At 30.3% G+C, this 14,816-nt stretch overlaps 1 protein-coding gene across 1 annotated transcript; it reads right to left on the bottom strand.

The window, feature by feature from the left end:
• Nucleotides 1-7,502: 7,502 nt before the first annotated feature.
• LOC107495064 (RGS1-HXK1-interacting protein 1) lies at nucleotides 7,503-14,450 on the bottom strand. The gene is made up of 9 exons (XM_016116133.3): nucleotides 14,111-14,450; nucleotides 13,502-13,568; nucleotides 13,324-13,401; nucleotides 11,787-11,839; nucleotides 11,198-11,281; nucleotides 9,756-9,808; nucleotides 9,600-9,664; nucleotides 9,428-9,486; nucleotides 7,503-8,025 (listed from the first exon to the last, which is right to left on the bottom strand). The coding sequence occupies exons 1-9, from the start codon at nucleotides 14,339-14,341 to the stop codon at nucleotides 7,936-7,938; spliced, it is 780 nt and encodes a 259-aa protein (XP_015971619.1). The 5' UTR covers nucleotides 14,342-14,450; the 3' UTR covers nucleotides 7,503-7,935.
• Nucleotides 14,451-14,816: the final 366 nt, after the last annotated feature.

Raw genomic sequence — 14,816 nt, 5'->3', positions numbered from 1 at the left:
GGCATAACGGAACGGAATAACAAAACTTGTCACCAATTTGAGCTGAGGTTTTATTCTCTAAAAATTGATAATCATTTCATAATTCAATCATTAATATAAGTCTATTTTAGTTCTGGTTTTGTTAGAAAATTTTTAGTTTAAAATTAGTTGATAAAATAATGTTGGATGACGAAAATTGAAAGAGAGAAAAAAATTAAAAATTATTAACTGATAGTTAAATTAAAAAAATTGGTTTTCAATTTTTTTTCTCAATAATATTGCCTATATTGTATTTCAAATATTGTGGTATATATTGTGTGTTGATGTATTATGAAATTACCATTAACTGACGCATGATAGTAGGAGGCCACACAAATAATTATAAGGGCTTTTTTACCTAAATGCGCAGCAAAAAAACATTAATTCTCAAAATGCGCGTGGCTGGAAATTTTTCTGAAAATGCGTATTGTCATTTTGTGACCGCTGCCCGTGAAATGGATTTAAACTCCATTTCAATTGAAGTGCCCACGAAATGGGCAATCCATTTCATAGCAACCACACACGAAATGGGTATCCCATTTCCTTGAGTGCAGCAGTAAAATGAGTATCTCACGTTGAAAATATCTTTTTATAAAGATATTTTTTAATAATTAAAATTTAACATATAATTGATTAAATCGTATTATTTTTATCAAAATCAGGTTAGACAAATTAGTCTGACCGAAAAATGGTAAATCAAATCTTGGACTGGTCTAAGTTAATATTATTTTTTATAGAAAATGACTATAATATCCTATTATAGAAAATGACTAAAATATTTTTATTATATATATATTAATTTTGAGAATTCAGAATTTAAAATTTTTAAAATTAATATATATATATATATAAGAGTATTTTAATCATTCTCTATAATAAGGGTATTGTAGTCATTTTTTATAAAAAAATAATATTAATTTAGACCAGTTCAAAATTTAATTCACCATTTTTTGGTTACATTAATTTGTCTAGCCTAATTTTGACAAAAATAATATGATTTAATCAATTATATATATTAAATTTTAATTACTAAAAAATGCCTTTAAAAAAAAGACATTTTAGCCGTCTTTATTTGAGTGGCTCCCTATGTGAAAATATAATCGTATTCAAAGATGTTTCCAAATTTTAGAAAGTGATGTTATTGCCTTATTCTAAGCTTGGTAATAAAAAAAATCATCATTTTAAGAGTGAAAATATCTAATAACATAAAGTCATAAACCAAAAAAATAGTCAACTCAAAATCTAAAAGTAAAAAAAAATAGTCAACTCAGAATTTCCAAATTCCTTTGCATTTTTTTTTCCCTTTAAGATTTTGAGTTGACTATTTTTTTGGTTTGTGACTTTATGTTATTAGATATTTTCACTCTTAAAATGGTAATTTTTTTATATTACCAAGCTTAGAATAAGGCAATAACATCACTTTCTAAAATTTGAAAACATCTTTGGATGCGATTATGTTTTCATAGAGGGAGCTACTCAAATAAAGACGGCTAATTAAAATGTCTTTTTTTTAAAGGTATTTTTTAGTAATTAAAATTTAATATATATAATCGATTAAATCATATCATTTTTGTCAAAATTAGGCTAGACAAATTAATTTAACCGAAAAAATGGTGAATTAAATTTTGAACTGGTCTAAATTAATATTATTTTTTATAAAAAATGACTACAATACTCTTATTATAGAGAATGATTAAAATACTCTTATTATATATTAAAAATTCTAAATCCTAACCCTACGGTAGAAAAATAAATGACTAAAATTTAGGATTTTCAAAATTAATATATATATAATAGAAGTATTTTAGTTATTTTCTATAATAGGATATTGTAGTCATTTTCTATAAAAAATAATATTAATTTAGACCAATTCAAGATTTTTTAATTATTAAAAAATATCTTTATAAAAAGATATTTTCAACGTGAGATACCCATTTCGCTGCTCCACTCAAGGAAATAGGATACCCATTTCGTGTGTGGTTGCCATGAAATGGATTGCCCATTTCATGGGCACTTCAATTGAAATGGAGTTCAAATTCATTTCACGGGCAGCGGCCACAAAATGGCAATGCGCATTTTCAGAAAGATTTCCAGCCATACGCATTTTGAGAATTAATGTTTTTTTGCTGCGCATTTAGATAAAAAAGCCTAATTATAAGGATTCAACTCTAAATTTTTATCCATTTATAAAAATTTTGATACTATCACTACAAGAAAATAGAGTTATTTTGACATTTTATTTTTTAACACCATAATTAAATGTCAAAATTAATATATATTTTTCACAAATATCACAAATGTCAAATTTTCTATATTTTCTTGACGAAAAATTTGACCGTAGAAAATTACTCCTCAATTTTGACACTCATTTGTTTTCAATCTACTCTACTATTTTTTTCTTCTTTGGGCTCTGTTAATTTTGACATCACACTGCTCTCAGTTTAGGATTATACTACTCATTCTTTATCTTCAAAATCTCAATTTATTCTTTAGTTTCAAGATCACATCTCATTCTTTGTTAAAATTTTTTGTTGAGAATATTTTATAGTCAATAAGTGTCAAAATAAATAGTATTTTTGACAATTAATAAGTATCACAGAAAATATGTTCTCAAAATTTTCTAACAAATTATTTTTGACAGCCAATATTTATCAAAATAAGATTTAAATTTTTTTCACAATCGCTTATATGTTAAAAATACTATTTTTGACAAAACTTTTATTAACATATTTTCATAGTTAAAATAGTGTCAAAATTTGTTTTTTTGACAAATTTTAATTTTCTTTTACACATTATAACCCTAAAAAATAATCTATATTGTTGTAGTGTATATTATAAAATTATTTTTTTAAAAATTTAAACAGATAAAGAAACAAATAAATATTTATATATCTCGTAACACGGGCTCTAATTAACTTTAAATTACTAAGTCTCAATTGAGATAATCCTAATTTCTTGGGTTATCTTTTTCTAATTTAGTCTTATATTCAGTTATTTTTTCAAGTAATTGACATTTTTAGTAGAGGTCAGGAAGTAGGTTTGTTCTTTTGAATCCTATTTTATTAAATAGCTTACATGTACATATTTTGAGAATCGCATACCGGTTTCATCTTCTATTAGAATCCCATCAATTAAAATGCTATTCAATTAATTTATATTGATCTAGTGATTAGTTCATTAATTTATTTAAATAAGTATTAAAATTTTAAATTTTGTCTTATTTATATAGTAATTTATTAGTCAATAACAAATTTTATCTATGACAAATTAATTTTTAGCCTGTAATTTTTTGGTGGCTCCAACTCTTCTTTCTTAGCAAAGTATCACCAGATCTCCCTGACAGTGATGATGAGAATTATGTTTCAGTCATGGATTTTAATTACTTTGTTTTAGTTTGGCTCTACTACTCTTGGTCTCTTACACTTTTTCCTCTCTTCCCATATTTCCTTTTTTTAATTTCTTATAGATTTGTTTATCAATATTCCTTTAATAAGCATAAAGAATTAGTTTGGGACTAGTATTATCAACATATTTATTAACGATTCCGTAGGTGATCCATGACGTTCTAGTACGTGATAAATCACAAATCATAAATGCATGAATTAACACGTATCACCTAATTAGTGAATTCATGTGTAACCGTAATTAAGAAGATTATTACATATAGAGAGGCTGACGCATCTACTCTACCTGATATGCAACAAGACAAAGCTCATTATTAATTAGTGCTTTGCTGGTTTTATTTATTTTGATTTCTTACATTGCTACCAAAATGTAAGAATCGCTAAATTAATTAAATTAAGAATCTTTTATATACTGTTAAGTTTTCTAGTGAGTTTCATGTTAATTTTTCCAGCATCCTTGTTATTATTCTATCTTTTAAAAAGGATTACCAATTCCTTAAGTTTTGCTTGCTTTTATTAATTATACGGATGGTTGTATTAATTGCTCATAAATATTTACTAGGTTTTATTGAAACAGGCTAACGCAGAAAGCGTGAGAACGTAATTAAGTAGTATTGTTGATTGCTTAAAGGAAGATCCAAAATGTGGAGTGGAATCTAAGAGTGCATTGTGCATCAAAGCCAACAAATCCACCTGTGAGCTATAATATGTGTCATAACTAACTGACTAACTCAACTTTGTTAATTAGAAAAAAGAAATTAACACATATATAAAATTTTTAATAATAATGTGGTTGTTGTTACTTGTTACTCACCTTTTAAGTAAGCAGATACGACTCGGTCAACTCTGATGTGCTTCTAAGTTGCAACATTGAGATTCTGACACACTTACACTGGGTGTGTACCGTTTAGGCTGGCCACTTAGATTCTCTTTTTTTTTTTGTTCAGAAGATTCTCCTAATAAAAAGAACGCACTAAATTCATCATTTAGAGATTTAGAAATAACACATAAAAAAATTGAAATTCTTTTTAAAAGTGGTTATTTGATTTATTCAAATCGTTTCTTTTTAAAAAAGTTATTTGTATATAATAATTAAATCGATTTTTTTTCAAACTAAATAATAACACATATCAGCTATATAAAAATAATTTCATGTCGACTACAGATTACCGTATATCATATGTAAAGAGCACCAATTAAACAAATGCATGATGCATGTGCTCCATAAGTTCATTTAAAATTATAGATGTACACTTTTCTTCTTTTTATATTAAGTAGATTTTGTTTTTTTTAGAGCATTAGAATAATCCCAGAACCTTTTATGTACCATTCGAGTCTAATATATATTATTAAAATGTTTCTAATAGAATTATTAAGCAGTAGTTGATTTGATTACTTTTTTAATTTATTTGCGGATTTTATAATTTTTAATTGTGTCAGTGTATCCGTTAATTTGAATATATTGATACTAAAAGCTTATTTATTCTCACATTAATCATTACAAGCAAATTTCTCACACAATATTTAAATGCTCATTTAAATTTTTAAACATAATTGGTTGACGGTGGTGGTATAGCATGATTTTACACAATATAAAAACCTAAGAAATTCTAAGTACTAATAATTTTTAAACCTATGACGGTGGTAGTTAGCAAATGCAACTTATTTCTACTATTCTTTTTTTAATTTTCACAAAAATAAAATATTTAATTAAGTTTTTATTTTTTTCTATTATACTAGCTACAAAATTATTGACCACATTTTGCACTTCTAATAAAAAGAAAAAGTAAAGTATATTTTTTATTTTTAATATTTTTAAAAAATTTAAAATATTCTAATATTTAATTTTTTTATTTTGTTTTTAAAGTTTTAAATATGTTTCTATTATCCTAATAATTTTGTTTTACAGAAATATTGATGTAGTAATTGTGTGTTGATATGTCACTAATATATAACAACACTCAGTCGATCATTATCGAACCCTTGATTTTTCGGATATAAAACTTTAATACCATGTCATGAATCCACTCATCCCAAAAACATAACCTGATAGGACAATGTAACACTAATGGTCATATGTCTAATACTTCCTAAACCTCTATTGTACACATTGTATGCTTAGGTCATTGGCTCCCTATACTTTCTCAATTGAAATATATTAAAATGTCAGGGTAAAATTGAAATCAAACCCTAAAAATAAAATTAAAAAGTAAACCTTGAGTATAAAAATAGGATATATTATTCAATATTTTTTTCTAAACAAAAATTATATTGATAATATTGTTAAAACATATTTTTTTATTGACATTCATTTTAGTACAATAACATTTCTTTATTAAAAATAAAAACTGTAGTAAGTACAGCATATTCTTCTTAGAAAATTATAAAAATTATTTTGAAAATATAACACTTTTATTAGATAAAAATAACTTAGATATCTTTAAAGCCTTCAATGACTTTTTAGTTTTATTTATTGAGCAATGCTAAATGCTATATAACTAACAAAACTTATCATTTTTGTCCAATAAAAATATTTTTATACTAAATTCAAAATCCTAAATCCTAAATCTATTAATAGCATAAAAATAAAATATTAATCCAAAATATTAGCTAATATTGATAATAAAATATTGATATCCTAATATTTTTCCTTTTTTCCCCTCTTGGGTGTTTAGTTCGGAAATTAATTTATCCAAATAACCTATGATGGTGTTGACGATTAATTGTGATAGGGCCTGGCTGACAGTAGTTAAACTAGTAACAAACATTGTAGTTACGAGATTTTTTCAGTGTAGTTGTTACTGATGTACAACACATAGAGTCTAGTTAAAATCCCTTTGTTTGAAACTGATTTGAGTTGATCAAGCCAACAGTTCATATTCTTCTGCCGTTTTATGTATGGAAACTCATTGACCAGTAGCAAACCTTAGAAAAAGTTCCAATCCGCGATGAACGTCCTTTACTTATCAAATTAGAAAATACCGTGAAAAGAAAATCCCTTTGTTTGGTCTAGATGGCAATGTCAAGGAACAAGAAGGTCTAAATGCTAATAAGTTTTGAATGAAACCTAAAGTGACTAAAAGGAAAATGGGGAGAAAAAAAAGGGGGAGGGGTCTATGAAGCTGTTTTGCTTTTCTAGGGATGTGCCTATTGCTTTTCTAGGGATGTGCCTAATGATTAATGCTAAATAGAGAAAGAAGAGATAGTTGTGTTGAACTGGTGACATGACTATATATTGATCTAGTTTGTGGCTGACTGGCTGTGTTTCTAATTTTCTATTGGCAAGTATCCCGAACATCATTCTTTTGGTAACCATTGGAATTTTAAATTTGTATCTAAATAGGTATTCTAATTTCACAAGCCCATTCATATCATACTATATTTTAGAATATATGCTTGTTTTGTTGATAATTCTCTCAGGATTTTTGAGGTATGCCTTGCCCGTACCTAATAAATGCATCCCTTTGCCCAAACTCAATGGTCAATGACTCAATGTTATGGATTTGGGACGGCCTAGAACCCATAACAAGATCATTTGAATCACAAAAACTGAAACCTGTTGTAAAACTTCAATATTTGCACTGCAAGGCTTGGTCTAGTGGCAGTTGTGTATGCCTTGCTATTGCTAGAGAGTGAATCAGAGTTCAAAACCTTAAAAAAAAGACAATATTTAAGGACGATAAACATATTCAAACCTCAAACACAACCACAACATATCATTATATTGCTCCTTGATTCGGTTTATAACAGATTTCACTTGGTAAAATAAGACTTGATCTGTTGTAATCACACAACTTACAATGATCAAACATCAAACTAATTAACGAATATGATAATTAATTATTGTGTAAAAATAAAGCTACAAGAACGATGTAATAAAATATACCTCATTGAACATAGGGCACTACATAAAACTACCCAAAATAAGAACGAAATTGAGAATAGCAGCATTGAACTAACGATTAAAAGTAAACTTCCTATTCTTGGGTTCATTAATTACAACGCAATGTAGCTGTCTGAGACAACAGACCACAGTTTACCGGTTTAAGTTTCCAGCATCTCAATTAAAGCCTGGCAATGTAAAATTAAAAATATTGCAATATCTATATCTTAATGGAACCGTATTTAAGGTACTCACATTCACTTGACCAGAAAGTTTGAAAGTTTGTGTGTTCAAGATTACACATCAATCTGCATTATGCTTTCTCATATGTATACAAGCCTGAATGCGTTTCACTTCGGAGACAAATTTTCCTATAGCAAGTTAACAACAATCCCTTCTACCTTTGGGCATGAGGCCTCCCCCAACTTGTGAACTTCGGAATAAGATATTGGAACCAAAAAAACAAAAAAACAAAAAATAAAAGAGAAAAACATTGATGGCCTCATTCTCATACACAGCAAACATGGTTGGAGGATTATATTATTCCTAATAAAAGCTAGAAAGATCACGGATATGATGGTCATTCTCAGAAAACTCATTGAAGTTCAACAAAATAATTTAGAAAGGGTTTTACACCGAGATGCCATAGTTGCTAATTTTCGAGATCTCTTTTGTCAAGGACTTCTTTTCTTGCTTTGCCTCAGAAGCAAGTTTGGAAACCTGTAAGCCAGAGAAAGAAAGTTCAGCATTTTGCATTAACTACAAATCTTTTAAATCAAAAGAAGAGAAGAGATATCTAGCTTTCTTGTATCTCACAATGTCCGACAAGGAATGACCTCAAAAGATAATGAATTTTATACCAAATAGATGCCAAACATCTAATCTTATTCCATAAACTTGTTTGTCTGAATTTTTTAATAAGGGGATATCCATGCAATGCTAATAGTAAATTATAAGAAACACAACCAAAAGCTCCTTTTCGAAACCCGTGAAGGATCACAATGATGCCAATGTAGTAATTAGCCAAAAGTCAAAGTATGGTCTTGGACTTGGACAATGCTGTAGTGAGCTCACCTTGAGTGAAATTGGTTATAGTTAGGACAAATGAAGAAATGCCATTACTAGATTACACAAGTCCATGTCCATCTAAATGAATACCACAAATTGAAACCTATCGTCATGCTCACTACTATCGACATGTAGGAGGGAATCAAGGTGCTTGATGCCATCCTCACTAGAATTCTGGATGTGGTGATGCTAACCATTAGGGGTTTTGCCACCTTAATTGTCATTCCTTTTCCCAACTATATGAATATGCAATCGTATGTTGATATCTAGGTCTGAATGTCTCTGGTTTCAAGCTAAAGCATTAAATTAGTTTGTACTAATCTCACATTTTCTTGCAAGATAATTGGGCTCGACCCATCAGGTTAAACCAGAGGCCTATAGTACACATGTTTGGATTGATGGAAAGTAATGAAAGCAAAGTAGCATGTGATTTAAGGGAGCGGAATAGGGCAAAAACGAGTGGAATTTCACTCCACTCCATTATTTGGATAAAATGGTCTTTCACCTTTGACACCGCAAAAGGTTTCAATGGAATTGGACGGAATCTATCCCATCTCAAACAACTCCATTCAAGCATAATATTACAAATCCAATTCCCATCTCTCTCACTCTATTTCACCTAGAGTTCTCTGTTGTACGAAGAGTGACACTTTCCCTTTATAAATGGTTACAGTTGTAGATAGTTGGATCAACATGCTCATGAACTCAAGCGTTGATAAAATTAGCACAAAGTAGTTCCTGAACATTGGAAAGGCTCAGTCTCCCAAAATTCTAAACCATAGTTCTAGCCTCCATAATCAATATTGTCCTTCACCTCTTAAATATAGCATATATCCTCAAGAGAATACAACAAAACTTCATTCCGTCCCCAAATTACTGAGGACTTGGTATCTAACTTTTAGTTTTTATTTTTCTATCAAAGAGGTGTATCTACAACTTTTTCAAATTATGCATGATAAAGAAAAATAGGATCTAGATTTGTTCAATGTCATTTGATGGATTACTCCAGGCACAAGAAATGCTGAGATGAGATTAAAGCCAATAGAATAATTACCTGTGACCTAAAGTGAGATGCATCTCTTCTAGGAAGTTCTCCAAGAAGATCTTTCAAACCTAATGCACCAAAATCATGTGAAATCATCAAAGGCACATACACTGATCACCATAATCGTTAGATCTTCTTTCCTAATATTCTTTTCCAAATTAAGTATAATATTATACCATACCTCCTACCCGTCTTTCAATTTTATATGCAGACTGAATCACATTTCGGATTTGCTTTCCTGCGTGTCTAATATAAAAATATGAAGTGTGTAAGTAAAAGATTAAGGCATATAAATTACAAAATGAATGTTACATCTACTCATCTATAAGTCACCAACCTCAATTTTGTCCTTCCACGTAAGAATTCCTCTTCTGCATGTAATGCCCTCTTCTGAAAACAACATAACAAAATACCATGAATACCTAAATAGCAGTCACTAAAAAGCTTATGCCATGAATTTTATTATCCTTCCTACTCGTGAACATGATGCAACATTGTGGGAAAGGGCCTTAAGAGGTCTGTGCTCATTTGTGTTAACCCTATTGTACTACGCATCAACATCTACACACTTAACCTTCAAATATGAATAAGATAAAGCTGACTTTTGCGCAAAGTCAGAAAGGGATTAAAGTGTCGTAGACAATACTTACTGGTAAACAATCCTGAAAGAACTTTAGTCCAGACACAAGCACATGGAATATGAGAATGAATAAGTAACTTAGTTCTGGAATATAAGAACTCCAAGACACTCACCAATCAAAGAAAAAATATTGAAGCATTTTACACAAGGTAGAAAAGTCACAGAGAATTGGAATGTGTTTCTTGACCAAACTCCCAAGAACACCAAGACATCCTCTATGATGATATCATAGGTAGCAATGATAAAAACAAGATGTATAACCGACACGTCCTCTAGCCTTATCTTACCATATGCTCCAAATTCCCCCTGAATAATACTGCTATGAATTGATCAATAACTGTGTCTTACAGATCTACTCCCCCTTTGTATATATTGACAAATTAAAGAAAAAACATGAGTGGCCTTGTTAAGATTTTGAGAGACTTGTTTGGTTTGAGAAAACTTTTTCTGTTTTCATTTTTAACGTTTTCTATTTTCAATATTTTGTGAAGAGAAAAGTGAACAGAGAATAAGAGCCTATTTGATTTTTGTTGTTTATCTTCATTTTCAATGTTTTCTGTTCACATAATTCAATGAAGAAAAAATAGAAAACAAGAAAAATCCTATTTTCTATTTTCATCTCTTATTTTCACCTTTTCCTTTGCAAAATCTTAAAGCCAAACATGAAATCACAAAGTACACGAGCTCATAAAATCCAGTTTTCTATATTTGTTCCTGTGTTTACTGTGTCTTGAGAAAATCCTCACAGTGAAAATCAAAACAAAAAACGTAAATACAAACCAAAAAGGTCCTAGCACTCTCCTAGCCAAATTTCTATTTTCCAATTTTCTGAGATACCCCCCTTCAGCACTCTCTCACATCTTATATAGATCTAGCCACCTCATTTCCCATGCCAACTCAAGAGAGTTGGTTACAAATATTGATCCCCAATATTCTTTAATGCTCTATTTAACCATTTGCCCTTTCAAACGCTAGCCTTAGCTCAACATGTTTTAGTCTTTCAGAGGCAGGGGCATAATTAGAAACATTACAAAGGAAGCCAAAAAGATCTAATACATATAGAAGCACAAGATATCACAACATGTAATGCAAAAGATGCTTAAAGTTGCTCAATTATAACTGATATGAAGCATTTTTACCTCCAACTTTTCTCCTTCAGCCTTTAGAAGATCAATTGATTGGCGCAATTCTTTCAATTGAGCACTAGCTCTGGAAATCAAAGCCTGGATACACAAACAAGCACCAACATTAATTCAGCTAATTGTTATGAAACATTTCATGAACTTCACAATTCCAACAATGTTTTATAAAATAGTTGGTGACTAGTCAATAAATGTTTGAAGCACATTTCAACTAAGAGATTGCTTTTAATAGTGATATTCTAAGGCTGTGCATTTGTATATTGAATTTCTAATTCTCTATTATTCTACCTAAATGGTATCCAACTCAAGAAAAGAAAAAACTTATATAAAGGAAATTCCAATTGAACTATTTTCCTCAATCCCCTCTACTCCACTTTTGTGCTTAGAATGGTAGTATTCTGTCCTTGATTCCATATCACAAGACAACAAATTTGATCTTGTATTTACAAGGTTCTAACAGAATATAAGATATGCAGAAAAAACGGTTAATATCCTTGTGGTTACATGTATATAATTAAATATAAATTGAACTCAAAATCCTACAACTTTTATCCTCTTCATCAATTATAATCAGATAAATACTAACCTCTTCACTGACAAAAAGACGCAAAGTGTTGTAATACAAGAATCGTCGAGGCCCTACAAGGCAAACAAATTTTAAGACAATATTACTCCCCCTAATCGACTAACATTTTGAGTAATATAGAACAAATTCAATAGCATTGCCTCCAAAAAAACATGCAGCAGTGAAACTGATATACATATAACACCAACAACTTAATCCTTCAACAAAGAAACAAAGATTTATGTGTCGGCCATAATCTTAGACCAATAAACTGTATAACTTATATTATGACCACTAGTGGATTAATCCACCTTTTTTTAGTTATGGTTTAAAAATAATTAATGTGAAATTACTAAAGATGGTAAGTTCTTTAGTCTCGTAACCAATGGTCTTGAGATCAAATCCTAGAAGAAATAATTGTTTCTTCTTAAGAAAAAGACCAAATAAGAGAGACCAAAGCATATGAGTGGGAGACCAAAGAGACCAAACCAAGTACTCCAATTTTCTTTATATATATAGGTATACATTACATGCTATATATGATGAATAAAATATCAAATAAAACATTTAAAAATTGAAATGAAGAGATCAACTTCTATGCACTAATAGCGAAAGATAAATTTGCATTGACATCCCATTACAATTTAACACATTACTGATTTCCATGGCATACTTTAAATATCCATGAGAAGAGAAAAAGCGTGAGGTGGGACCAGTGGCTATAACATAGTTGCAGTCTGGCAATTCTATTATGGGAGTGAGAATTGAGGAGGATTCAGTTAGAGGAGAGAGAGGAGAGTTAGCATATGCGGAGGGTTTTGAGAATGAGGTTAGGCATTTTGGATGGTGAGGAATAACCAAAATTGAGAAAGCAGGCTCTGGAATGTCTGCCATTTTTATTTTTCTTCATTACTTTTTCTTTTGGTAAATAATACAAACACATTGGGAAATTGGGTGATAGCATGCCCTTCTACTATTTTGCTCATTCTTGATTACTCTTGACACCAAGGTGTTACACTATTTCCTCCCCATGCCTCTTCTCGAGGCCACCTTTGCTACTCCACCATATCCTCAAAGCAAATAAGGGTTGAAGAAACTTCCAGTTTCTCAACCGCAACAGCCAACCAACACACTGGTTGTTGGTAATCAATTGGAGGATCATCTCGCCATTCCAGAAGAAAAAGATTGTGGTTTTAAAAATTAACAGTAATATCTTAATATAAGTACATCAGCAGCAATATAAGTTATAAAAACCATTTCAGGCTTGTGTCATAAAGCAGGTTATAATCAACCAATAAAGGATCATATACAAAGTTGTGAGAGAGGGACACTGCTGCCAGCCCAAACATAGAAACAAGCCAAAACGCAAAATAAGCAATTCCTTTTGTCAATTTCTATCTCATATTGTGAATTGTTGTTCATACCATTTAGTATTTTTGTAATTTAACTTCTAAAGTATGAAAATGAAATAGGCGATGAGGTGTTAATGCCAGTGCTTGTACAAAAAAACTAATCTCTAAAATAGACCACATTCATTAAAACAAGCACAGAATCTTACTTTTAAATGCCAAAACTCCCAAGACAGCAGTGGTCCCACATGTAATCATTGGATGTGAAGCAGCAACAAGAACACCCTCTGCAATGGAAGATTAACAAATAAAAGCGTAAAATTTAGAAACTTATCATAATGGAAACCAAAAAAAGCCTAATCTCAGTGCATAACTAAAATTCCAAACCTTTAATCTTTCCGAACATAAGATCCTCATAAGCATTGTACTGAGCCTTGACATCATCCAAAGCAAGCTACAATCCACATTCAACAGAAATTCAAAAAGATATCAGTTTCATCAGAATAAAACTAAGACAAATATCTGACCTAGTTCAAATGTTCAATTATTTACAAACTACAAAAATTCATCACATTGTCAGAAGAGCTAACTACACTAAACGAACGAGCAAACTAACACAACACCAACACTTGATCGGTTGAAGTGGCAGATACTCATTTCCCTTAATCAGTGCTCTAGGGTTATCACGGTATGCAAAAACCAGTGTCGGGAAAGTTATGCCTCCTATAAGATCTCAAATCCTGAATAGGATTGCTTTCAATTGGAGCATTCCTATGGTTTCACCCATAATAATAATTATAATAATAATAATAATAATAATAATAATAATAATAATAATAATTCCAACAGAAGGTGTCATGTGAAATCGAATTCGGTTGTGACAAAATAAATTTCCCACTGTTTCACAGTCATGCACTATCTTCCCCTGAATTTCAAAGAAAATAAAATAATCTGGTAAACCAACGAAAGAGGGGGATGGAGGAGATAATTTTTCACCAAGGTTTGTTGAAAATGAGCGGAAGAAGTTGAGCGGATTTGAGAGAAACGGGAGTTTGAAGCGTCGATGGCAGAATCGATGGCGTCGTTGAGAGCGGCATGGTAGAGCTGGGCTTGGCCAACAACGTAGTCGACGAACGGCGTCGTTTCATTGAAAGCGGGAAGGGAGCCACTTGTGCCAGGCGAAGGGGGTGGTGCGTCGGTTTTGGATGATTCCTGAGGTGTCGCCATTTGCAGTGAATCTTTGTTCCTTGCGTTTGTGTCCCTCTGACCACTGTCTCATTTCCCCCCTCTTCTATTTACGTTCTTCAAATATTGACCTGTGGATTCTAAGCTCAGCCATCCATTCACTTTTCATGTCTTCAATTTTCACCCTTTTTTTTTTCTTATTTTTCATTTTGTGTTGAGAATATATAATTTACAAAAAATTTTATTCGAATACAGTTGTCATTTACATAAAATTAATAATTTAAATATTTAATTAAATTATTAATATTATCTAATAATTATTAATAATCAACTTCATATAAAACCACAATATATAAATTCTTACTTCTTTAATGTTTACAATCAAATCACATTTTATAATAGACCTTTTTATGTAAATAAAATAAAATAATCAAATTACTAGAATTTTCTAAATCAAAACTAGTTATACATGTCATATTTTAATATTATATAAATCATGTTATTTAAGTTTGTATAT

Source organism: Arachis duranensis, chromosome 6, assembly GCF_000817695.3.
Source record: "Arachis duranensis cultivar V14167 chromosome 6, aradu.V14167.gnm2.J7QH, whole genome shotgun sequence".
NCBI classification, from domain to species: Eukaryota; Viridiplantae; Streptophyta; class Magnoliopsida; order Fabales; family Fabaceae; genus Arachis; species Arachis duranensis.
Note: the sequence above shows the minus strand (reverse complement) of the source record. Positions and strands in the feature narration are given on the sequence as shown.

Coding starts and splice junctions, on each gene's coding strand:
- LOC107495064 (XM_016116133.3), bottom strand. CDS start 14,341: ATGGCGACACCTCAGGAATCATCCAAAACCGACGCACCACCCCCTTCG. Junction 13,569..14,110: donor CTCATTTTCAACAAACCTTG/GTGAAAAATTAT, acceptor TGTGGATTGTAG/CTTGCTTTGGATGATGTCAA. Junction 9,665..9,755: donor CGTGGAAGGACAAAATTGAG/GTTGGTGACTTA, acceptor TTTTTATATTAG/ACACGCAGGAAAGCAAATCC.